Below are 25,503 nucleotides of genomic sequence, written 5' to 3'. Positions count from 1 at the left end.
AGAATAAAAACTTTTCTGACCAAGACACAGAAGCAATGATCCATTAAACATGTGAACACTCCAGAGACACACCTGTACCAAAACAACTGAAACATATAATCTGCACTTATTCACAAATATATACTTTACTGTAGAGGATGTTGTTTGACAAGCTGCAGAACTGTGACCTAGCTCTGAGTTCACAGTTAAACATACATGAATATAGCAACGGGGCCAGCAGGAGACCATATGAACTGGACACAAAGTTCACAAAGAAAAAATGCGCTCTCACTCACACACGCTGTGCATGCAAGCAGACACCTGTAGCACTCTGTGAGAAATGTACACGTCTGTAAAAGTGTAAGGACTATCTGTCTTAGATTGCAGGGGCCAGCAGGAGATAAATAGGGGAGACATTTTATTTAGGTGCACTAAAAGTATATCAGAGTGCTCCTCAGTCACTCATTAACAAATTCTATGAATTAGTGTAACTCAGAATTCTCAAACTCCAGTCGTCGAGGGCTGAAACTTTTCCATGTGAGCCTGTTGCAACACACCTGAATACAATTAGTAAGTCATTAGCAAGAGTATAGAACTTGACTGCATGCTGACGTGGCAACCCCTAACCCTACCTACTCAAGTAAAATTAAGTAAATGTGAGTGTTTGGAAAAATGTAAAATGGCCTGTATTTGTATAGCGCTTTTACTTAGTCCCTAAGGACCCCGAAGCACTTTACACTACATCCAGTCATCCACACACTGGTGATGGCAGCTACATTGTAGCCACAGCCACCCTGGGGCGCACTGACAGAGGCGAGGCTGCCGGACACTGGCGGGCGCCACCGGGCCCTCTGACCACCACCAGGCAACGGGTGAAGTGTCTCGCCCAAGGACACAACGACCGAGACTGTCGGAGCCGGGGCTCGAACAGGCTCGGCAAACTTCCGATTACAAGATGAAGTGCCAACTCTCGATCGCTGTACTTCTAATAGTACTTTTATTGCACCATGTTCATTCACTCATGAGCTGCTGTAACATGAATCAAATGGCTGAAGCGCAACCTCAGCGTGCAGTCAAGTTCTAGAGTCTTGCTAATGACTTACTAACTGTATTCAGGTGTGTTGCAACAGGGTCAGGTGGAAAAGTTTCAGGAGTTCGAGGCCCCTGCTGTGAGCCACGTCAGTAGTAATAGTGGGCGGGGCTAGAGCCCCGAGACCCGTTCATTGTGCCGACACGCGTGGCCGTGTTTCACCTAACTATGCCTATTTCTTCCTTTGAACACTTTGTATTTTGCAGCCCGGGACTTCGAGGCGGGCTGTGGGCGGCGCACCCAATAAGAAGTAGACGGGTTACTGCTGCTTTTTGCATTGGCTGAACAAAAGTCAGTTTCACGTTGCATTAGTTTTTATTGGGTGGGCAAGTCGCCAGATAGGGCAGACTGATCTCATATCTGTCCGTGGAATGAGTCAGCCTAGAACATTGTAACAGGGAAAGTTTTGTAACTCTTGGCTCTGAGCAGTGTCCAAACGCTACTTTTCCCCCTTTGAAACCTTTATTTTGAAATAAAGAGACCGGAAGTGCTGCGGCGACCCTCGAATCACCGAAGAAGCTTCGACAAAACAGGAGCGAGTCGACTGGATAAGTTCGAAAAAGATCATTGTGTTCCTCAGACGGACTGTGAGGCTGTTTACAACATGGCTCCCACTAACGTCTTTCAGCCGTTCTCCTCAGAAGCGGGTAAATATGCGGAGTGCTGGCCGCGGTAACAGGTATCTGTTTGCTAAACTTGGTGCTGCAGCTACTGTACAGGGACCCACTGCACGAAACACGTGTTCAGCAAGTTTCCATTCGTATCACACGTGTGTGCGGTAGAGCGTGTACTTCTGCTGCTGTACAATCAGATGTGAAGCACGTGGCTCACATGTCCCCATAATGTACTTTATTATGTATAAAACCAAATGCAAATCATGTCAGTGCGTGTTTACATTAAAGGGGAAAAGTCCTGAATACTTGCAGAATGCCTCGTGCCTGTTTTTTTTTTTTTCCTTTTTATTTTATACAAAGAAAAGCGTTTCAATCACAAACTGATGTAAAAGCAAATCATCAGACAGCTGGAAATAAAGCACAGAAGCCCCAGACCCCACCCTAATCTGTCACCCAGTCTTTAAATAAAAAGTACACTTGCTGTGTTTGTATATATACCATGTAGTGGTACTGCATATGTAAAAAAAACAAAAAATATCCAAAGAATATTTAAGTTATGCTGAATAAAAATCCACCCGTCTCACATTTATCACCTGCAGGATCACTTTTTTCTCTTTCTTTCTCCTGTTATGTGTAATATGTAGTTTGTCATTCTATAACTGCATCCCACTTTCTGCTCAGGATGCAGCTGCCCACTGGAGTCAGAGCTGAGAGCAGTGCTGCAGCAAAGGATCATGGTCTTGGATGGTGGAATGGGAACTATGATCCAACAGCAAAAGCTTGAAGAAGAAGATTTCAGGGGGGAGGAGTTCAAAACACATACACTGCCGCTGAAAGGCAACAATGACATTCTCAGCATCACACAGCCGGACATCATTTACAAAATACACAAGGTTGGTTAATCCAGTCAACAAAATGGGAATCTTTGCACTTCGCCTGCACTGTGCAGGTGTGTAATTGTATTTATGTGCAAGCTTTGCTCTCCTCATCTTGGCTGCTTAAAGGAGTACCTGCTGGCTGGTGCTGATATCATAGAGACCAACACTTTCAGCAGCACGTCCATCGCCCAGGCAGACTACGGACTTGAACACGTGGTACGATGTCCCTACTTGACCACAGCTTGGCTTGCATGGACCCATGTTAGAATTTATGAGTCATTTATCCTTTTATGGAAGGAAGTCGTTTTTGTGAATGTCAGGTTTCAGCTCAGTAAAATATTTGTCTTCAGTATTTTTTTTATTATATTGATTTATTTACTGTTCAGCTCAATTGTATGTGCTGTAACAAAGACATTTGAATTAATCTTAAGTATATTACTACACTGACCTTTTCCACTGAAACATGAGACATAATCATTTCAGTAATAAGTAATGACGGGTTGCTCTAAGGTGTAAACCTGTGTGTGTTGTGTAGGCTTATCGTCTCAACAAAGCATCAGCACAGCTGGCGAGGAGGGCAGCGGACGACGTCACTAAACAATGCGGTCAGCAGTACAGCCACACATTACTGTCACCAGTGTTTGTGCAATGCTGCAGTGTCAGAGAGTTCATCAGCACCTTTGTGTTTGTTATCAGGGGATAAACGCTACGTGGCTGGCGCAGTGGGTCCCACCAATAAGACCTTGTCTGTTTCACCATGTGTGGAGAGACCAGATTTCAGGAACATCAGTAAGACTGCTCACTGGTTATTCAGCCAACGTTGTGCTTTAGCTTTTAAACACTGTCGATGTAGATAGGTGAGATGGTTTGTCGCTGCATGTGTGAAGAGATGCATGATTGGCTGATGAACTGCAGTTAATGTTGCAACTGTTTGCATAATATCGTGACTCTTAGGGTTAGGGACATATTAGCAGGATCGGGAAGAGGAATGTCAGGAATTCCAGCACCGGTGTTTTATGCTTCATTATATGTGTGATTTGTGAAGTAACTCTGGGCTGTACACTCAGATTGAATGATGTCATTGTGCAAATAAGCACCATACAGTATGTAACTGCAATGAATAAAGTGTGTGTGTTTTCTGCAGCGTTCGACGAGCTAGTAGAAGCCTATTCAGAGCAGGTACGAGGGTTATTAGACGGGGGAGTGGACATCCTTCTAGTGGAAACCATCTTTGACACTGCCAATGCAAAGGTACCCCTCATCCTGTTTACATAGTGGTAATGTTAAGGTTAAAGGATTAACACTGAGTAACCCACTGATGAACACTTCATTACAGATGAAGTACTAGTACTAGAATTATTCCACCAGTAGAGTGCACTTTTGAACTGTATGCAAGTCTTTTTTACACTCTTTCTACTTGATCATTGTATCTGCAGGCTGCCTTGTTTGCGATCGACCTGTTATTTGAAAAGAGCTACGAACGAAAGCCAGTCTTTGTAAGTCTGGTTCTTTATTCTTCTCCACGCTGCACGACTTTTAAACACTGTTTACCTCACTTAGAATGGATGGAGGAGTGGACAAACACACATCATAAGGCTTCATTTTCAGAGTATTCTAGTTTCAATCTCACATCCTAGAAACTTTGCTCATAGTTTCCTAAAAATGAGTGTTTCTCTAAATGTATTGCAGTTCACTACTAATTAATGGTGCGTCTTCTAAATAAGAATACTGAGGAAGTCCGGTGTTTTGCATCAGTTATTTAAAAATAAGCCAAAGTTTAATACACTGTAGACACATTTAACCAAAAAGTATCGTTATTATGTCCTACAATGTCCCCGGTGTGACGTTTCCACAGGCTGATGATTTGGGGTGTCATGTGACCTGCTGGTGTCCGTGGTGGTTGGTACACTGTGTGTCAGTGCAGCCGGGAGCTCGTAGGACACTTCATCCTGTTTGCTGACAGACTTTAACCTTTCCAGCACCTGCCCACGTGTCACCACAGGCAGCATTTACTGCACATGTGTCAAAAGAAAGGCTGATAGTCCCACGACTTTTCTTAAACACTTAAATATAAGAAGGATTATAACAAGACCTAATAAATGCAGCATAAAGAACTTTCTCTGTTCTGTATTTTTGTAAAATCCTTTAAAGCTTAACAAAGATGTTTTTAGAACTGGCTGAAAAGTATTGAAAGTGACTCTAAAGAAATCAGTTCAGCCTTAATAAGTTGCTATTAAATTCTTACCGTGCTCATACAGATCTCAGGGACCATTGTGGACCGCAGTGGACGGACTCTGTCTGGTCAGACCGGAGAAGCCTTTGTAGTGAGCGTATCGCATGCTGAACCGCTCTGGTGAGTTACTGTACATCAAACCAAACAGCTGCTCTTCTAAATGTAGAACAAACCAGTGATGTGATACAAATGGCTTCCCAGTAAGACCCTTCCTCCTTTCTTTGTGCAGTATTGGTCTGAACTGTGCTTTGGGGGCAAAAGAGATGAGACCATTCATTGAGGCCATAGGCAAAAGCACCACAGCTTTCATTATCTGTTATCCCAATGCAGGTAAGACACTGTGTAAACAGCAGAGGACACACAAACCACACATGCTGAAGCCATGATGATTCTGATGACACACCACAGCTTTGTATAGCAGGTTCATCGTGTATGTAGTCCAGGCAGTTCCTGCTGCAACATCTTTCAGAGCCTCCAGGAAGATGTGATGTCATCATATCTACATGTTATCTTTCTCTGTTAGGCCTTCCCAACACATTTGGAGGGTACGATGAAACTCCACAAGTAACAGCCTCCAATTTAAAGGTTTGATTTTTTTTGTTTGTTTTTTCCTGAGTGACATTTAGGTGTAAAGCAGTACAGGAAGGGACAGAAAACCTAGACCCTGCAGTGAAGGGTCCACTTGTCCCCTTAGACTGAGTCAGAGCAATTAGCTTTACACCGTCTGAACAGAATGATGATGCAGAGCTGGAGGGTCCCGAGGTCCAACCCAGATGGGGTCCGTCTGTGTGGAGTTTGTTAAATATCATCTGTCTGTGCTCGCACAGGTTTCCTCTTGGAGCTCTGACTTCTCCCACCTTGGGAAAAAGATGCTTGGTTAACCTTCCCTACGTCAACCTAGGACACTCTCACAAGAGAAACTCCTGATTTCCTCCTGAATCTGATATCCTGATATCCCAGGTTGATCACCTGTAGCTGGCCTCATTGACAGCACTACATTTCTCAGCTTCCATGCAGGTGCTACTGTCAGCTTAAGCTGGAGGCCTGCCAGCTGCCATCCAGTGTGACTGAAAACAGTATTAAAAGACAAAAACCTGTCTGGGGTTGCTGAGGAGTTGTGCTGACTTTGTTTGGACTTCTGTGGAAAGTCTGTCGTAACCAGTGTTACGCCCCTAGCCTAGGCGTGTAGAGGAGAGAGAGACAAATCCCCGCCCTGGTTCCCAAGCCAAACATCCAGAACCAGTTGTGAGTAAAAGGAGGTGATTTTATTGAAGGTAATGAAGCACAGCTCCAGGGTGAACCCAGGCCAAAATAATAAACCAAACCAACTAAGTCCCACCAGAAAACTAGCTAAACCCTAAGAACGAAACAGAACAAACCAAGGACAACACTAACCCTCGCTGCCTAACCCGGCAAACAGGAGAAAACTGTTCCAAAGGAAAAGGTGGCTCACCCCTTCCGCTTCAGCCTAAGCACTAAGTTAATGCACCAGGAGCGGCTCTCACTGAGCACGCTCACACAAACGCACAGCAACAGTGTAGGCTGGAAAACCAGGGTCAGGACCGCGTCGGCTGTCAAGCTGCTCGCTCCACACTCTCTCTCTCTCCTGCGGGAGCTGTCAGAGCGGCTTTTTGAACGCGGTCACGTGTTCCACGGTCCAATCAGCTGCTCACTACTCTTCATTAGGGGAGGGACCTGCAAAGAGTCTTAAGCACAGTAAAGAGACACAGAACAAAACAGCGCACACAGTGTTGTTATGGCCACAGCCGTAACACCCAGACACCCGTTTTAACCCTGTGCTGTAACCTTCCACATAACCTGTAGCTACACATTGGGTCAGCGATCTACGAATGAATGAAGGTTAATGTGTTGGGTTAAAATGGGTTTCCGGTTAAGACGTAAGTTTCCTGCTGAAGCATAAATCAGTCATAAGACTGTGTCCTGTCTGCAGGAGTTTGCCATGGATGGACTTGTGAATATTGTGGGAGGCTGCTGTGGAACTACTCCATCACACATAAGGTCAGTATAACATTTTCATAATAAAACGTCTGCCTCAAATATAACACTCCAGTTTTCTGTTTCCCTCCTCCCATACAGAGCCATAGCTGAAGCAGTCAGACACTGTGTGCCGAGAGCTCCTGCTGCTGATATTTATCAAGACTACTTGCTGCTCTCTGGTAGTAAAACCTCTCGTTACACAGCTGCAGAACGACACACACGGTAGAAACGGTGTTTGCACGTCAGACTTTGAAACTCGTTGCACTCTGGGAGTTAAAATTCCAAACGGAGATTGTCAGTTGGTTTATAAATTCAGGAGTTCTGATCAAAGCTGTTCTGCTTTCATTTCCATCTCCTGGTTTCTTTAGCAGGAGACAAAGTTTCAAACTTTAAAAGAAATCCTAACATTGAGTATAAACATGCCGAACCTTTGACAGAACAGAAGCAGTTGTTGTAAGCTTGCTGTGCTAAAGGGCTGCTTGTTGATTTAACTTCATGCAGGACACAACATATTCTTTTGTTTGCAGGTTTAGAACCGTTCACCGTTGGCCCACACACCAACTTTGTAAACATCGGCGAGCGTTGCAATGTGGCTGGGTCACGCAAATTTGCTAAGCTGATCATGGCTGGAAACTATGAGGTAGTTTAATTTAATAATATTACCTGAATTTATTCGTGTTGTTTTTAACATTAATGCTGTTCACTTTCAGAAGTTTGATTGTGATTGTTAGGTTTTTAATTCTCAACTGGCTTTTCTGTGTAATGTGAAGGAGGCTCTGAGCATCGCTAAGGCCCAGGTGGAGATGGGAGCTCAGGTCCTGGATATAAACATGGATGAAGGGATGCTAGACGGACCAAAAGCCATGGCTCGATTCTGTAGCTTCATTGCTTCTGAGCCAGATATTGCTCGGGTAGGACATTCAAAGGCAAAACATTCATATGAGTACAGCATACATTACAGAAATAGAAGTACAGTCTGACCGGCGTAGTGTAAGCAGAGCCTCAGAGTGTGATGAGGTTATCAAACACTCCCCTGCCCCTGCATAGATGGTGAAACTGTCACCTGTTAAATATCAGCAAGCTTCAGCTTTCGCTCTGAGCACACTGACGAATGAGCTCAAGGTTTTCACCAACCTGCTTTCAATCAGTGTCTTTCTGTTAGCTGAAACAACAATATGCTTCGGTCCTGTATTACACTTCATGCTTTTCCTACTCTGTGAGATAAGCTGAGTGATAATGAGATGTCTTTGTGTTCAGCAGTTTCCAAACATAAGAGTAAAGCTGTTCTGTAGTGCAGGTATGAAATACTGTTGACTGTATCGCTGACACTTTGCTGTTAGCAGCAGAGCATGGAGGCAGCGAGCAGCAAAGCTGCTACTGAATAGTGTAGTAAAGACGTGATTGTCTGTTGTCAGCGATACCTGATCTGATCAGTGCATCAGTGGACATGATGATGTACACACTGCAGGCTGTTTTTGTTTCCCTTCAGCTCTTCTTCCCTTCCTCAGGTTCCTCTCTGCATCGACTCCTCTAACTTCTCAGTGATTGAGGCTGGGCTGAAATGCTGCCAGGGGAAGTGCATCGTGAACAGCATCAGTCTGAAGGAGGGCGAGCAGGAGTTTCTGCTCCGAGCTGCCACTGTGAAGCGTTACGGAGCTGCTGTGGTGGTCATGGCTTTTGATGAGGAGGGGCAGGTTTGCACATGCCTTCGCTCATGTGGACACACAGACAGACACACATGAACTTGCTGATAAGCGTGCTGTCCTCTGCAGGCCACAGATACGGAGCGCAAAGTGGAGATTTGCACTCGTGCCTACAAGCTGTTGGTCAACAAAGTGGGATTCGACCCAAACAACATCATCTTTGACCCCAACATCCTGACCATTGGTACAGGCATGGAGGAACACAACGAGTATGCAATCAGCTTCATCGCGGCCACTAAACTTATTAAGGTAGAGACTCAACACAACTTCATCTCATCCCTCAAAGTTTGCATCTGTGCTTTAGCAGCCACATTACTTACAAACCTCATCCTTTATCTTCCTGTAGTTTGGTGTTTCTAACTAACTTATATAACTAGTAGATTTCAGGGCTAAAAAATGCCTTAAGGTCATTCAAGTATAAGGACAACAGCATTAATTCTCATTAAGTGATATTTACTGTACAGGCTAGAAACTGTGCTTAAACTATTCTAATCAGCTGTTTGAAGTTTTATTCAATAGTCCATCAGTTCTGTAGATCCACATTAATCACAACACAAACCTTTGATTCTGGTTGGTGTAACCGTGATGTGTTTTTGCATCGGCGTTGATGTTTAGGAAACATTGCCAAGAGCCAGGGTGAGCGGAGGTCTGTCCAACCTGTCCTTCTCTTTCCGAGGAATGGAGGTGATCAGAGAAGCTATGCACGGGGTGTTTCTGTACCGTGCTATCAAGGTAAACATGAAGATGAGCGGTTGTAGTGCGGGCCTTCATTTTTGTGTTTTGTTATTATTCGATGTAGTGAGCGTAAACAGAAAGAAAGAAAGAGTGAAACTGCATGTGAAGATTCAGAACGCTCTCACAAAGACTTGCAGTGTACTTGTTGGAACTCTGTAACAACAAATGATCTTTAGTTCAATGAAATTTGCCTCCAAATGTAACGAGCTACACATTTCTTATTAGAAATAAGAAGTTTGTCTGCGTTAGCTTTATGTTGCTATCCGCTGTGCCGCGACAGAACGGTATGGATATGGGAATAGTGAATGCAGGGAACCTGCCCGTTTATGACGACATCGACAAGGAACTGCTGACACTGTGTGAGAACCTCATCTGGAACAGAGATGGCGATGCTACGGAGAAGCTGCTGGCCTACGCACAGGTACACACACGCATGTCACGCAGCACCAAGCTGTTGTTGCTTTGCTTGACAGATGTTTGTTAACAGAACAACACCAAAGGAGGGAAGCAGATCATTCGGACAGACGAGTGGAGGGAAGGAAGTGTAGAGGAGCGGCTGGAGTACGCTCTGATAAAGGTAAGGTAATCGGATGTTTCTGTTATACAATAAAATACGGTTTTAGTTGTGAGAGAATTGTCAGAGCGGTCCAGTAGGTAGAGCTGTGTGCCTAGGATGAAAGAGAACAGCCCTTTTATTGTAATTGTACATGTACAACAAAATTATAGAGCTCCACACCAGCTGTGCAGGAATAAAATATAAATAGTAATAAATAACAAAAGATTGTATACAAAAAGTCACAGATTGGAAAACAAAGTGCTTGAGTTGTGGGACCTGTTGTTATCCCTGGAATTAGTAGCAGCGGCTTTCAAGGCTTGATCAACCTCCACTGCTCCAGAACAACTGTTGTCGTCCCTGAAAAAGACCAAGAAAGCCTCATTTCTGCTGTTCAATACTGAAGAAATGTAAACTTTAAAATGATGCCAGAGACTCTCAGCTGTGTCTGTAATCAAACCTCTGTAACTTTGCTCTGCTTCACTTCAGCAGCATCAGGTTATGTTCATGTGCTGATTCATGGTTTTTTTTAGCTACTGCAGAATATTTTAAAGCAGTTATAAAAAACCAGGCCAGGAAAATCTGCTTCATGTTTTTCTGTTTTATCCTCAGTCACTTTGACACAAAGGCCTCTGCTGTGAAGCTCACACCTCTGATGAAGTCTCACAGTGTCAGCTTTCTTTTTATAGATAGAAAAATATGGATATGTACCGTTAAATGATGAGATGTATAATTTTTCTGACTGTCTGAGGCAAAATTTCCCTGATTCAAATCGAATCGATTGTAGAAATCCGTGGCGATACCCAGCCCTAATTCAAACACCTTGTGAAGAGTATGTAGAAGCATTGTCAGTCTCTGTGGGATCCTCGTGAGGTGAACGGTTAATTGTTTTTCAATAGTCGTGACAAGTTGCATAATTATGATCCAAAGAACTGACCTCACACCCATTTGTTCACCAGTAGTGCTGGTTTCAGTCGTTATCCAAATGTACCTTGGGGTTGGGGAAAGCAGCTGAGACTGAAGACGTCGTGATACGTTTGGTAACTTTTGGAACCTCCCATTAATTTAGAGATTAAGGGCACGCTGTGGGGTGTGCTGGAAATGTTTTGGGGGGGTTTTGGTGGTCGGGTGGGACACTGACACTTTATGAACTTGTGGAGTTGGATTAAGTTTCATTTACATCTAAGTTGTAAGAAATGATTGGGTTGATTTTTGGGTTTTATTTTGCCATGAAGTAAACAGCATTTATTTTTCAAAGAATCAAGTCGGAAGTGCGTTCTGAAACAAACCACCCTTTGCCGCCCACGCCCTTTTTTGGAGTATTTTTTGTTTTGGAACTTGAAAGGCCGTGGCAGATAGTTTTAGACGTATCTGTTCTAATGATCACATCCTAATTTACTTTACTCTAAGGAGGGAGAGTGAAAATGTCTGGATTTTATCTTTAATAGTTTGGGAAGTATTCATGTTCAAACATCGCCTCAAATTCCACATATGAAATTTATATATATTGACTTTGTTTTGAAAATGTTCCTAACACCAGATGTTATTAATGGTCCGTCTTGTATTGATGCTGTTAGGGAATAGAGAAGTATGTGGTGGAGGATGTTGAAGAGTGTCGGGCTCAGGTTCACCGCTACACTCGACCCCTTCGTATCATTGAGGGACCCCTGATGAACGGCATGAAGGCGGTGGGAGACTTGTTTGGAGCTGGAAAGATGTTCCTGCCACAGGTACGATGATGACTTTGAGTGCATGTGGTCTGGCAGCTGATTATGGTCAAATTTCATGGTGAACACTGTTTCTGTGGCACAGTGTGGGAACAACTTTAGCTTTGCTTTGTCTCAAATAAAATGACCAGTTTTAGTTTTAGTCAAATATCCTGACAGATCCCCAAGTTTATTTCAGTAAATCCGATAAAACTGTCTAAAGAAGTAATTATGGCTAATAAAGAAACTCAGTTCATCACCAAATCCCCTTTTCCTTTGAATGAGAATAGAATAGAATAGAATAGAATAGGCCTTTATTGTCATTGTGCATGTACAGTGAAATTGTGGGTGCTCCACACGAACTGTGCAGGGATGAAATATGAATATTTTCTTTTAGTGTTTGTTAACAGTCCAAATGTCCCAGAGGAAGAAGCTGTTTGTGAGTCCTGACTGACCTGAGGTGCCATCCAGAGGGCAGCGGGTGGGTGGGCTTCTAGGGGTCACCTGTAATGACCCTGGTTTTCCTCAGACAGAAGGATCCGGGGATGGCTTACAAGGACTGCAGAGGGCAGCCAATGATTTTTTTGGACGGTGTTACTTACTTCCTGTTCCCAGTTGTGGCAGTAGGAGAGCACGCTCTCCACTGAGGGCTGCAAGAACTTCTGATCCAAGTTATTCTTCCTCAGGACACGGAGGAAATGCAGCAGTGGTGTTGTGGGTCTAGGTGAGGTCGACGGAGATGTAGGTGCCCAGAAACCTGAAGGTGGAGACAGATTCCACCCGTTCTCCATTTATGATGAGACGGCAGTGGAGCTGTCTGTGTCTCCTGAAGTCCATGACGAGTTCGTTTATTTGAAGGACGCTCAGTTTCAGGTTGTTTTTTCAGGTTGCTTTCTGAGCATCGGCGGGACAAATTCACTGCCTCTGTCCTGTACACTCTCATCTCCATCAGAGATTAGCCCACCCACAGTGGTGTCATCGGCATATTTGACAATAACGTTGGGTGGGTGGATTAGAGTACAGTCATTTTGCTTAGTAGGCCTGCTTGATATTATTGTGCATGGTCCAGTGTCCTGTTAGCATCGTGGGAGATGTAAGCGATGGCTGCAATGAAAGGGCCTGCACTGAAGGGCCATCGCCTCTAACTCCGGTGAGTCGATAATCCTCCTGTTACAGCAGCAGTCCTGGAGTACATAAGCACAGAGCCCACTTCCTTTACTGGAGTTTTTGTTGTGCTGTTGGTGTTGTAGGGGCCAGCTGCACTGAGGCACTGGGGATTTGTGGATGGAGACAGGATTCAGTTACGTAGACGACGCACTCCCAGACAGTTGCAGTAACTTATTAAACCAGAGATTAAAATTTAAACTAAAAATGAAACCAGAAGGTCTTCACTTCAATCAAATAGTTATTATTAAATAATTATTACATAAGCAGTTTAAGAAAATTACACTGATTATATTGACCTTGTGTGCGGCTTCCACACTTAACAGGATTGGGAACTTCGTTGTAGTGAATGCAGTTTACTTGTGTCTTCGAAAGACTTCAGTTTATCTCAGTGAACCTTTGTATGAACCTTTCCCCAGGAGGTTTTTATCCTTCACCAAAACACATTCATCGTTTGACTGTTTCTTCCTATATGTGCAAAGATGTCTGAGTCAGCAGTCATGTGTCTGCAGGTCATCAAGTCGGCTCGTGTTATGAAAAAGGCGGTTAGTTATTTGATTCCTTTCATGGAGAAGGAGAGGCAGGAGCTCATGGCTGCATCTGGATCCTGTGATGAGACGGTCAGTGCATTTAGAGGAGACTTCAGAGCACTTCTTATTTTTGACTGTTTTCTTTTCCAAAAGCTTTGTGTGTGCAGAATCTGTACAGCACTTTCACAGCTTACATGAGTTCCACAATAATAAGATAAAGCAAGCAAATACTGGAATAACTGATAAATGATAATAATGCCTCAAAATGTAATGTTTCTACAAATGTTTTCATAAGCTGGAGGGAATAAGCCATGTCACTCAGAGTGGTCAGGTTTGCCGTGGGCCTCCCCTCATTGTTTTCTCTTTGTCTGCAGGATCCCTACCAAGGCACCATAGTTCTGGCTACAGTGAAGGGGGATGTCCACGATATTGGCAAAAACATTGTAGGCGTAGTGCTGGGTTGCAACAACTTCAGGTAACAGTAGTTTGCTGCTGAGCGTCTTGCCTTTCCCACTAAACACATTTACATTGTAATCTGTGTACTTGCAGCACTTAAGTGGCTGCAGCTGACTGAACTTGTACTTGCTTTAACCAGTCGATTGGATTTGAAATTATGCATCAAGACTATAATAAAGTGCCATTTTTCAGCCTTGGGGGGGATTAACATTAATATTCCACTAACTGGGTGATCCCTCTGTTTACAGACTGCAGTCCTCTGAGGCTACATGTTAAGCTCAGTGGTACTGTCAGCAGTGCACTCACTAGGTCAAGTGATGTAACGCACCTCACATTGCCTTTTGATCCTCCACAGGGACTAGTGTTGCATTGTGGGAGAGAAGTAGAAAGCATCCAAATTTCACTGCTCTTTAACATAGGGCTGCTCGATTATGGCAAAAATGATAATCACGATTATTTTCACTGAAATTGAGATCGCGATTATTTGACGATATTTATTTAACCCTTTAAGACCTACCATAGAACCAAGTCTGCCAGAGCTTATATTATTTTTTTACATGTTGTAGTGCCATTTGTGGGAGCATTTCAAGTTGCTATACAACTGTTATAGCCCATATTTTAATAATATGTCTGCATTAAGTCCATAGTAACTACATTAATTGCAAAAAAGTGCAATAAACTACAAAAAAATTGAAAATCGTTTTTGTTTTTTTTTTTACATATATTTCTACTTGGAGAAATTTAAGGGTTTATCCCTCAAAACTTTAAATACAAAAAAGTTGCAAAAAATAGTTTACAACAACAGGAAATTTATTTTGAGTGTCTTCATAGTTTTATTTTGGAGATACAGCAATTTTTATATACTGCAGGGAAAAACAAAAAACAATCCTATGATGCAAATTTGCAAAGAAAACAGCAGGTGCATCAAAATAAACTATTTCCAGCTGTGGAATTCGAGTTCTAAGCTTCCCAGCAACTATTCAGAAAGGTCAAACATGACTTATAAAAACACCAGTATAGGCTTTTAAGGCCTACAAGTAAAAAACTACATTTTCCGCAAAAATGACATCACTTCCGGTTTCGGACAGGAAATGGCGGACATGAGATAGTTCGTGTTGATGTCTGTTTCACTGTGGGAAGTGTTACGAACAGCTGATCGGATCGGCAAAGCGTGTTTCTGGAATATTATGTTTTTGTTCCTGCAAGAGCTTTTTATGCAATTTTTGCAAAGCTTTGTGGAAGGAAACCGTGACCGAGGACAAGCTGATGGCATCAGATGTAAGTACAACTCCTCTGGTTTCATATGCAAAACAAATTATTGCGCTAGCTTATGTGGTTCCGGTTCTACAGGGATTTAAAGGGTTAACAATAACAATGTATTGAATAATGACTTTAAAAAAATACTATAAAATAATGTGCAAATGTTTGCAATATAAAAAATAAATGAAAAATGTAAACATCTATGTTTAGTGAACTTTGCAGTGTTGCTCTGTGGTGCAGCTACGACACCGTAGCAAAGTTTACACACTGTGTCTACTTGATCCACGTCTGACTGAACCCATAATGTTTCCAACCACTGAAGTTTTTTTTTACCTCTTTTCAACCAACGGCAGTCACTCTCCTCTCCAAATAACTTCTGCTGAGCTTTCCGAGCTTCCCTCGGGTCCTCTCAATTGTTGTGACAGGTGTTCGAAATGCAGAGAGGTGCGCTCGATTTGCCACACGGAGCAGCGCGAGAGTAAAGCACGAGGGAGGTGCTAATAATCGGCTCAGTCATTTTTAATGATCGTTGAAAGCCCAGATCGTAATCGTGATTAAAATTCGATTAATTGAGCAGCCCTACTTTAATAGCTGTAGTTCAGTGCGTGTGTGCTGCTGCACTTAAATGCTGAGCGACATGAACAATCCTTCACTGTGAATCGCTAACTGAACAACTGAATATTTATTTTCATTTCATTTATTTTTGCACTCTTAAATAAGAATTTCTGCAGTTGTGTAATAATTTTTACATTCTCAGAGAATATTAGGAAAATAAAATAGTTCCCATAAAGACAAAATAAGACATGGACTGTGTATGCTGGAGTACCATGGTGGTGGGTTTCCACTGGTACTAATGACCATCTTTGTCTTAAATTCTAATTGATGACTGCTAGCCCGGGCCAACTGGTTAATCCATAACTACACACATCACGATAAACATCTCCACTAAGCTGTCCTGGGTTCTTTCATAGTTTCTTATCCTTCTTCCATCGTCAGTACTGCATTCAATTCAATTTTATTTATATAGCGCCAAATCACAACATAAGTCGCCTCAAGGCGCTTCATAGATACAGAGAAAAACCCAACAATCATATGACCCCTATGAGCAGCACTTTGGCGACAGTGGGAAGGAAAAACTCCCTTTTAACAGGAAGAAACCTCCAGCAGAACCAGGCTCAGGGAGGGGCGGGGCCATCTGCTGTGATTGGTTGGGGTGAGAGAAGGAAGACAGGATAAAGACATGCTGTGGAAGAGAGACAGAGATTAATAACAGATATGATTCAATGCAGAGAGGTCTGTTAACACATAGTGAGTGAGAAAGGTGACTGGAAAGGAAAAACTCAATGCATCATGGGAATCCCCCGGCAGCCTACGTCTATTGCAGCATAACTAAGGGAGGATTCAGGGTCACCTGGTCCAGCCCTAACTATATGCTTTAGCAAAAAGGAAAGTTTGAAGCCTAATCTTGAAAGTAGAGATAGTGTCTGTCTCCTGAATCCAAACTGGAAGCTGGTTCCACAGAAGAGGGGCCTGAAAACTGAAGGCTCTGCCTCCCATTCTACTTTTAAATACTCTAGGAACAACAATGCATATGCATTATATTCACATGCTTCCTGTATGCAGCTGAAACAGACCAAACTGATTCTCCTGCTGCTTCTGCTGTTCTCGTGCAGAGTGATCGACCTGGGTGTAATGGTTCCATGTGATCAGATCCTCAGAGAGGCCGTTACACAGAAAGCAGGTAACTGTAAAGATCAGACTGACAGAAACGTTATGGACTTCATTCATTACTGGACGTTGCTGGCATTTAAGCAGTAGCTGGATATCTTTAGCCTAGTTTTTGCCTTTTAGGCAGAATGAAAGTTACTCAGCCTGTGTGGTGGAGCTGCTCGTGGGTATACCATGATGTGTCAAGGAGAAGTTTACAGGATTTATTCTGACTTGTGTGATATATAACTGTTGTTCCCTAAATTTGGAAGCCAGTTGAGTGTTTCCATGGTAAGTATCAGTAAGAAATACAGAGTCTGAGAGTCCCGAAGCAATTTAATTGTTCTATAAGCATTAATATATAATGCTCCTGTCAGGTTATTGTCCTAACGATAGAGCAGTGACGAGTCTGTAATCTTGCATGATGATGGGATATTTTGTTGCTTTTGTGTACTAACTTATTAAAAAGCAGGACAACTTCTAATCATGATATGACCGTAAACAATAGCAGCCTTGGGTAGTGAAAGGTTAGAAAATAACTGGTTGATCCTGTTAATCATTAGTGTGTGAGCACAGCTGTGCATGGAGTCTTATTTAGACTTTTCTCTCTAGCAGGTTTTCACAGGTTTTCATTTTCTTTCTATGCATAGATGAAGAAAATAATATATACATTTAAAGAATTTCCTGAGTTGATTGCATCCTAAAGCTGAGCACTTGTGCGTGTTGTCATTTTAGCCTGCATTTTTCAATAAGACCCTTTTAAGCAAAAGCTCAAAGTATTGTTGCAGGATTAAGACTTATTAGTTTGTAACAGCATTTGTGTACTTGCTTTGGTACCTCAGATGTCATTGGTCTGTCTGGTCTTATCACCCCTTCTCTGGATGAGATGATCTATGTGGCCAAAGAGATGGAGAGACTGGGAATGACCACACCACTGCTGATTGGAGGAGCCACCACATCAAAGTATTGCATACCTACAATCACAAAGCTCTAATTCTGAACTAGATACAATGTACTGAAAAGTTCAAGTCGAAGGTTACGTGTAGGAGATGCACTAATGGTCGCCCACATATTTTATCTCGGGGCGAATTTAGAGTCCCCAATGAAAACGGAAGGAAGAATTTGCAAAAGCCTTGCAGGCCTGACAGAAAGTATTCACAGGGCTTCAGTTGTTCCACATTTTGTCCTGTTACAGCCTGATTTTTTTTACGTTTGTGTTCAATTTATTTTGATCATGTGAACAATATACAGACTTTCATTTAGGGGGAAAAAAAGAAAGAAAATTTGATTAAATGAATTTTTAACAATTCTGTGGACAATATCCCATAATGAGAATTATAGTTGTCAGCGTATGCCCACAAACAAAGCCATGAAGTCCAAGGAATTGTACGGAATTGTCTATAGACCTCCAAGACAGAGTTGAGTCAAGATACAGAAGCATTTCTGCAGCATTGAAGAGTTCAGTGAGCTCAGTGGACGCCGTCATCTGTAAATGGGAGACGTTTGGAGCCATCGGGGCTCTTCTAAGAGCTGACCTGACCAATCTGAGCAATCGGGGTCACTCTGGAAAAATCCAGCATTACTTTGTGGAGAAGTTAAAGGTACAGCACATCAAAGAAACCACGAGAAAGTTCTTGGAACTGATGAAAGAACGGTTGAGCTCTTTGGCTTCGTGTCTGGAGGAAACCAGGCACTGCTCTTCACCTGGCCAGTAACATCCCTACAGCGAAGCATGGTGGTGGTAGCATTATGCTGTGGGGATGTTTTTTGGCAGCAGGAACTAGTCAGGGTCAAGAGGAAGATATCCTTCATGATAACCTGCTCCAGAGAGCTCTGGACCTGGGACTGGGGTGAAGGCTCCAACGGGACAATGACCCTCACACTCAGCCAAGGGGACGTAAAAAATGAATCTACTTTGGAAGAAATGACAAAATGTGGAACACGTGAAGCATGCTGCACAGAATCACTGTAGGCTTTGCAGTGAGTAATATACTGTAATTTCCTAAAGTAGCCCAGCTCCATTCTCAAGTATGTAGATAATTTAGTTCAAATGTAACTTCAGAGTTGTCACAACATTGGAAACTGTCCACAGAGGCCGAAACAGTTGTTTTCTTTTGTTTTTCGATCCAGACAGAAAACAGCTTTTTTTGTTGTATCCACTGGGATCGACTCACTGATGCAGTTCATCTTCTAGCCACTCGAGGCTGACTCCAAAAGTGAGGCAGCCTCGAGAGGCTATAAGAGCATCAGGGCCTCCTTATTTGTTTGTATAGACAATCCTTCTGTAAGCAGAAGTGCAGCAGTCGAATAATAACCTGTACTTTGTGTTGGGTAGGGTACACACAGCAGTGAAGATTGCCCCTCGCTACAGCTGCCCTGTTATCCATGTTCTGGATGCTTCCAGGAGTGTGGTGGTGGTAAGAACATCTGCCTGCCTTGACTCCAACTTTTCCATGATCAAGAACGATGGATGGCAAAAAAACAACATTAAAACTGGGAACGTTTCTATACACATTTGACTTGAAATGACAGTACTAGCCTCAAATGAATCTAAATAAAATGATCCATGTTATAGCTAATACTGCTTTGAGGGGAGAAGTTCAACTTTTTGCACCAATCAAGCAAAATCTTCCAAATTGTCTAAAAATCCTGTGTGGTTCAGTTTTAAACCGTACAGGATGTAAATCAGTTTTTCCAGCACACAGGCTTTGTGTGGTTACACATTGTTTAAGGAGTACAAAATGTGGTGTTGACTTCACGTTTTCCCCGGGCTGTCTCAGTGTTCACAGCTGCTGGATGAAACGGCAAAGGAAGAGTACTTCGAGGAGCTGAAAGAGGAGTATGAGGAGATCAGACAAGAGCACTATGATTCCCTGAAGGTAAAAGCAGCCAGTAGAGAAAAAGAAACCAAACATGGAACATTTCCTGTGACCAAACGGTGGTTTCTCCACCCTTTACCATTGTACAGCGGAGCTGCTGTTAATGAAATCACATACTTGACTGTTCGTGGCACATGTGAATAAATATGTAGATGACACCGAGTTATACTTGTGACATAATCAACTGTCTCCCTGTGTGTTCAGGATCGCTGTTACCTGTCTCTGTCCCAGGCGAGAGAGAAGGCATTAAAGGTAGACTGGCACTCGCTGCCCCAGCCAGGCAAGTCAAGCAATGACCAGTAGTAGTTGTTACCTAATGTGTCATTTTAATTAGGTGCTAAAATATTTGCATTTGATGAAGTTTGAAATGTTGCATTTAGGGCTGCAGCTGTCGAATAATCTGTAAATAATTCCATCGATTAATCGAGTAATCGTTGAGAAATACTTTTGTCTTATTAGTGAGCTATAATAAATATATAAAAGGGAAAAATGCGGGTGTTTCAGAGTTTCTTCTGGACTGCACTGCAGATCACTGCAGATTGTGTAAAATAAAGAGCAGTGGATGGAGCAGCTACAGAGTTTGTTGATCAGGTGCTTCGATGAAGGACGCCTGCTAGTCTTTAATGATAATCACAGGAACAGCGCTGCTGTTTAGGACACCTCGGTAACGGCTCCGCCTCTTTGCTCTTCGTGGCGTGTGAGCAGACTCTGACCTTTTACTCGTGCACTGCTCCTAAATACGTTTGTATTGCAGATTGTTTTTAGTAGCAGATGTGGGTGAAACGGTCACATTTACACTGTTTAAAACTTCTGCGCACTGCAGAGCCTCGAAGCAGAGACTTTGTGTTGAGAATTGTTTTTAAATGATCTAATTATTTGAATTACTCTATGAATGGTTGCAGCCCTCGTTGTCCTTGGTTTCAGGTGCTGAAACAAGCACATACAGAACTGTGAGCAGACTTCTCTGTGTTTCAGTTTGTCCTCAGTTCCTGGGCACTCGTGTGTTTGACTTGTACGATCTGAACAGCCTGCTGGACTTCATCGACTGGAAGCCGTTCTTTGATGTGTGGCAGCTGAGAGGAAAATACCCCAACAGGGGATACCCGAAGATCTTCAATGACAAGACCGTTGGTACAAGCTCAGTCAGGGTTATTTAGAAATATATAAATATGTACTGCACCTGTACTGTAGGAAATGGTTAAAATTCAATTATAAATGGGTACAAGTGGAGTGCAGGAGAGGGAAAAAGTCACATTTTACTGATTAATGAATCAGACCATACAAACTAAGCCATAAATAAGTCTTGAACCGCCCTGTTATTTGATTACATTTTGCTTCCCAGTGTTCTTAAGGCTTTCTGAAGGTCTTTCAGGGGTTTTCTTCGTACAGCCCCTTTCCACTCGTTTTGGGCCCAGTTCTTGTACCTGATTTGTAACTTGGCCGCTGTGCTACCAGCAGCCTCTTGCAAAAACACACGGCAAAGATAACACAGCTTGACAGGCAGGAAATAGTGTTCTTACAGCAACAGGGCCATTTCCAAAGAGCTATTAACTAAAAACTTGTCTGGGCGTGTGCGGCGCTTCCTCAAAAATGTGAGGAAACTGGACAAGTGGAAAGAAAAACGTCGACAGCAAATGAGCAGTATCAGAAAATGATGTCCTTGAGAAATCCAGTGAAAACCTGTCACAGAAGCCTCATCACAAACGGTCTCATGTCTTGAAAACTAGAATAAAAGTATGAAGCTTCAAGAAGAATTCAGGGAAAGCCACTGAACTCGTGATCTTTGGCTACTGCAGGTTCAGAAGCTCGCAAACTCTTTGATGATGCCCAGCAGCTGATCCACCAGATGATTGATGACTGCAGACTGAAGGGGCGGGGCCTGGTGGGATTCTGGCGCGCCCAGAGTAACGGCGACGACATCAGGGTGTACAAAGATGACGCTGCAGTGGACGGGGACACAGAACCCATCGCCACGTTCCACGGCTTACGGCAGCAGGTGAGGGATTGTGATTTATCCTGCTGCGACAGACACCTTTAACATCTTGTCCTGTATAATCTAAGTATTGTAATATGTTCATTTTTAAACACATAACGTCTCCTTTCTGTCAGCGCTCTTTCAACAGTGTTGTGTGTTTGTGCTGCAGGTGGAGAAGGATGGCTCCTCCTCCGAGCCGTACCTGTGTGTGTCTGACTTTGTGGCCCCTGTAGACAGCGGTGTGGCAGACTACATTGGATTGTTTGCTGTGGGTGTGTTTGGAGCTGAAGAACTGAGTCAGCAGTTTCAAGCTCAGGGAGACGACTATAATAGCATCATGGTGAAAGCTCTGGCCGATCGACTAGCTGAGGTACTGTTTCCTGTAAAACATTAAAAACTTCCTTCCTCCTTGGTAATTATACCACAGTACAAGCGCCAATGTTGGCACGGTAACTCTAGGGTTACTTGCAAGTAACAGCTGGTTACCATTTAAAAATCCTTTCTTCTTTTTGTTTCAAATTCATGGCTTGCAATTTTAAGTCATAGCCATTAGCTGCAGGGGGTGCAGGCGTTTCATGTTAGAGGTGCTTGGTTTCAGCTCTCAGCCATTGCATTGACTACTAGCGCTCATCTACATTATACTGCTCTGATCTCAGCTGGGATTGCTAAAGTCTGATGAACAATGGAGTATGAGAGTCTACAGTTTCGTTTAGGGAAGGGAACTTCTGTATATGCTTTTCCAGCTGACACCCTACTTTTTAATCTGTGCTTGCGGGCATATAGTCCTTTGATTTTTTTAAATCCACCCTCAAAACTCATCTGTTTAAAATTGCCTATTCTTAAATTTCTGTATGTTTTAACTTTTATCTTCTATTTTTACCATTGTGTATATTTCCAGTTTTTATCTGTTGTACAGTGTCCTTGGGTGCTTTGAAAGGCGCTATTTAAATAAAATGTATTATTATTATTATTATTATTGATGTCTCCAGTATCCAGAGGCAGCTGGATACAATATGGGAACAGTGTGTCCAGGTTATAAACACCCATTTAGAGGCATTGTTTCCATTCACTTGTTTCTTCTTTGTCCATCTGTCCACCATGAAGGCATTTGCTGAAGAGCTCCATGCTCGTGTGCGTAAGGAGCTGTGGGGCTACAGCACAGATGAGGCTCTGCATACCTTGGATCTCCACAGAGTTCGGTACAAAGGAATCAGACCGGCAGCTGGCTACCCCAGCCAGCCCGACCACACAGAGAAGACTATGATGTGGAGCCTGGCTAATATCCAGGAGAAGACTGGTGAGAACACCAAAACCACATCATATCTGACTCCCTGAAACGGATCCATTGTTGCTTAAGTACAAACGTTATGCTGAACAGATGAGTGGGTTGGATTAGCTTAGACAGACGTCTTTAACTTCCATAAGTATTTTTGATGACAAAGTATTGCAGTAAATAATCAGAATTACTGGTTTGTGAAGTGAAATTCTGCAGCAGCTGCATGATGCTGTGATGTCAGCATGAACCGGAACCTTTGAGGAGTGTGGAACAGTCTGGATGAACCTCAGATATTCATTTTGTACAAATTTCAAATGAAATCTTCCAGTTTTCTGCCTGTGTGCAAATGTTCATAGCCTATGAAAATAATCAGATATGCATAAATATCTTTCTGTATTCACATTTGTATCATGAACATTTGATCAAATCACATTACTGCATATAATCCACAATCAGGGGTTTAGTTTCACAGCCTCCAAACTCCAGCTGCAGTTTTTATAACTAAACCAGGACATGGATTCAGTTGACTCTCTACACCTATTTATCACGATGACAGTATGTTGATATTGTGCATTCATGTGCTTCAAATCACCTTTTAGAGGAAAAGTCACACTCATGCAAAAAGCATACAGGTGAGAGTGCTTTTATATACCTGTGTGCTTGAGATCGGGTGTTGCATCTGCACAGGGTGCCAAACAGAACAGAGCACGGGTAGGCTGAGCAGGTAATGATCTCCTCAGATGTAGTGCACGCAACGGCTTAAAAACCACCCCGTAAATGTCAGTTGAGAGGCTAACCACGCTAGGTGTAGTTTTTTATGCAACACACTGATCTGCTGTCTGTCTCATGGACATTTTATTTACTATATTTTTTCCATGTGTGCGTAGGGTTGTGTGGGTGTTTGTTTTCTTTTTGTGTTTACTTGTGCATTTGTGTGTGACTGTAGGCATTGGTCTGACAGAGTCCCTGGCCATGACACCTGCCGCCTCTGTGTCGGGACTTTACTTCTCCAACCCTCAGGCTTCATACTTTGCTGTTGGAAAGATCACCAAGGAGCAGGTATCCATTGATAATGTGCCTCACTGTACATCAGTGTTGAACATGTGTCAACTATAGTTTCATTTAACAGACTGTTTTTAATCTAATATCTGCAGGTCATGATTTCTTAAGGTCTTAAACCTGAAAAAGAGAGATGTCCAGTTCCTGTGCTGCTTTCTGTTTTGTCCATGTCCTGGTCTCTCTATGCGCTCCATTTCTGCCTGAATCTTTCTGCTCATACACCGGCCAAACTTAGTTGATATGCTGCGGGTCTCTTCCCAAACAAGAGCTAAACTTGTGGCCTCTGTGCACATCTCATCTGTAGGTGGAGGACTATGCCAGCAGGAAAGAGATGAATGTGGAGGAGGTGGAGAGATGGCTCGCTCCCATCCTGGGTTATGACAATGAAGTGTAAGCTGCAACAGAGGATCCAGTTTACAGTCCAACCATTCCACTTTGGCTCCCATGAGTTGTTGCTGTAACTGCTGTCACTCCCTCTCACTGACATCCCTGTACAAAGACACAGGGCCTCAGACTTTTCTATTACGATAAACACTACAGGAAAACATTTCATGCCAGTTGTTGACAGTTCATCCGTCTGTCGGGTACTGGACAGATGCACATAGTGGTATTTTCTTTAAAAAAAATTGAAAAAGCAAAGTGCTTAATTAAAACTGCTGTTGCTGCTCTTGCTGCACATTCAATGGCCGATTTCCAAATGTGCAATTAAAGGTTAATACTTGTTGGAGAAGACCATTTACACATGCCCTCAAACAAAGATCACTGAGAAGAAGTGAAGCACAGAAGAGATCAAATCAAACCAATGATACTCACGAGGGCTCGTTAATACCAACTGATTTTACTTTAGCTTTTTATTTGTAAAGAGAAGATTTGTAGACAAACACAGAATGTGTTCAACTTTTAATTTCACGTTGGTCATTTTATTTCTAAAACTTTAGCAGCATCTTATATGGAAACTGAAATGTGCTGGCATAATAGATAACACACTCGTAATGACAGCATGTTGTTCAAGTTTAAAAACAACATATACATAAAACATTTCAAACAACTGTTCTTCGTCTGCACATTTAGGGAAAGAAGACGGATTATGTCAGGTTATAATGCTGTTTCTGCCAAATAATTTTGGTGCTAGTTGCTTTAGTCAGACTATTGTAATATTTCAGCACAAGGGTTGTGATCACTACTGTTTACATTGTGATTTCTGTGTAGTTGGTTTTCTAAACATTTTATCAAAGTAAATGTAGTTTATGGATCAGTTCAGCAGTGTCATTATGATGGCAGCCAGTGTTGATCTTAAACCGCTCGGGGTGCAGCCATGTTCAGATGTCAAATCAGGAGATTCGACAGTTGAAAGATTTGCTGGTTAAGTGCTCTTTACAAATCTTAATGCTGCAGTGTCTGTTCAACGTTTTATGGAACTTTGATACCTTCTCAGTCCCCTTTATTTTTACATAGAAGTGGATTTCTGATAATTAAAAATAAACCAGTCTTAAGCTTAAAGTTGGCTCTGTCTTTTTTCTGAGTTTAACTTTCAGATTCACCTTTTTGTAGAAGCAAAAAGTCCATCTGTGAAAACAGAAGCTGTCTTTGACATGGACGATGCCCATAACACAAACCTGAAAGTTGGGATAAGAAGAGAGGTCTGATGATTGGTCGGGACCAGAATGACTTCATGCTGAGGACTACTACAGATGGCATCTTTAGCTGG

At 42.6% G+C, this 25,503-nt stretch overlaps 1 protein-coding gene across 2 annotated transcripts; it reads left to right on the top strand.

The window, feature by feature from the left end:
- Positions 1–1,195: 1,195 nt before the first annotated feature.
- On the top strand, positions 1,196–25,295 carry mtr (5-methyltetrahydrofolate-homocysteine methyltransferase). Of its 2 annotated transcripts, none has more exons than XM_082544217.1 (33): positions 1,196–1,716; positions 2,365–2,576; positions 2,688–2,777; positions 3,097–3,166; positions 3,258–3,350; positions 3,706–3,812; positions 3,998–4,057; positions 4,820–4,914; positions 5,024–5,124; positions 5,318–5,379; positions 6,746–6,813; positions 6,892–6,971; positions 7,320–7,432; positions 7,563–7,703; positions 8,301–8,486; positions 8,565–8,744; positions 9,111–9,227; positions 9,511–9,651; positions 9,718–9,807; positions 11,361–11,513; positions 13,166–13,273; positions 13,558–13,658; positions 16,573–16,640; positions 17,449–17,569; positions 18,942–19,023; positions 19,387–19,485; positions 19,690–19,765; positions 20,461–20,616; positions 21,282–21,481; positions 21,630–21,830; positions 22,565–22,757; positions 23,683–23,795; positions 24,100–25,295. In XM_082544217.1, the coding sequence occupies exons 1-33, from the start codon at positions 1,674–1,676 to the stop codon at positions 24,187–24,189; spliced, it is 3,810 nt and encodes a 1,269-aa protein (XP_082400343.1). In that variant the 5' UTR covers positions 1,196–1,673; the 3' UTR covers positions 24,190–25,295. The 2 variants fall into 2 exon arrangements, with proteins under 2 accessions (XP_082400343.1, XP_082400344.1); XM_082544218.1 differs by having other exon boundaries at positions 1,197–1,748.
- Positions 25,296–25,503: the final 208 nt, after the last annotated feature.

This window comes from Aulonocara stuartgranti (genome assembly GCF_965226115.1).
Source record: "Aulonocara stuartgranti genome assembly, chromosome: 8".
Classification (NCBI taxonomy): domain Eukaryota; kingdom Metazoa; phylum Chordata; class Actinopteri; order Cichliformes; family Cichlidae; genus Aulonocara; species Aulonocara stuartgranti.
The sequence above is the reverse complement of the archived record's forward strand: the minus strand, read 5'-3'. Positions and strand labels throughout refer to the sequence as shown.

What these genes read in the sequence shown, in the direction of transcription:
- mtr (XM_082544217.1), top strand. Translation starts at nt 1,674, where the DNA reads ATGGCTCCCACTAACGTCTTTCAGCCGTTCTCCTCAGAAGCGG. An exon ending in AGACTACTTGCTGCTCTCTG is followed by an intron (nt 6,972 to 7,319) that starts GTAGTAAAACCT and finishes TTTTGTTTGCAG; the next exon opens with GTTTAGAACCGTTCACCGTT. An exon ending in CTGGGTTGCAACAACTTCAG is followed by an intron (nt 13,659 to 16,572) that starts GTAACAGTAGTT and finishes GTTCTCGTGCAG; the next exon opens with AGTGATCGACCTGGGTGTAA.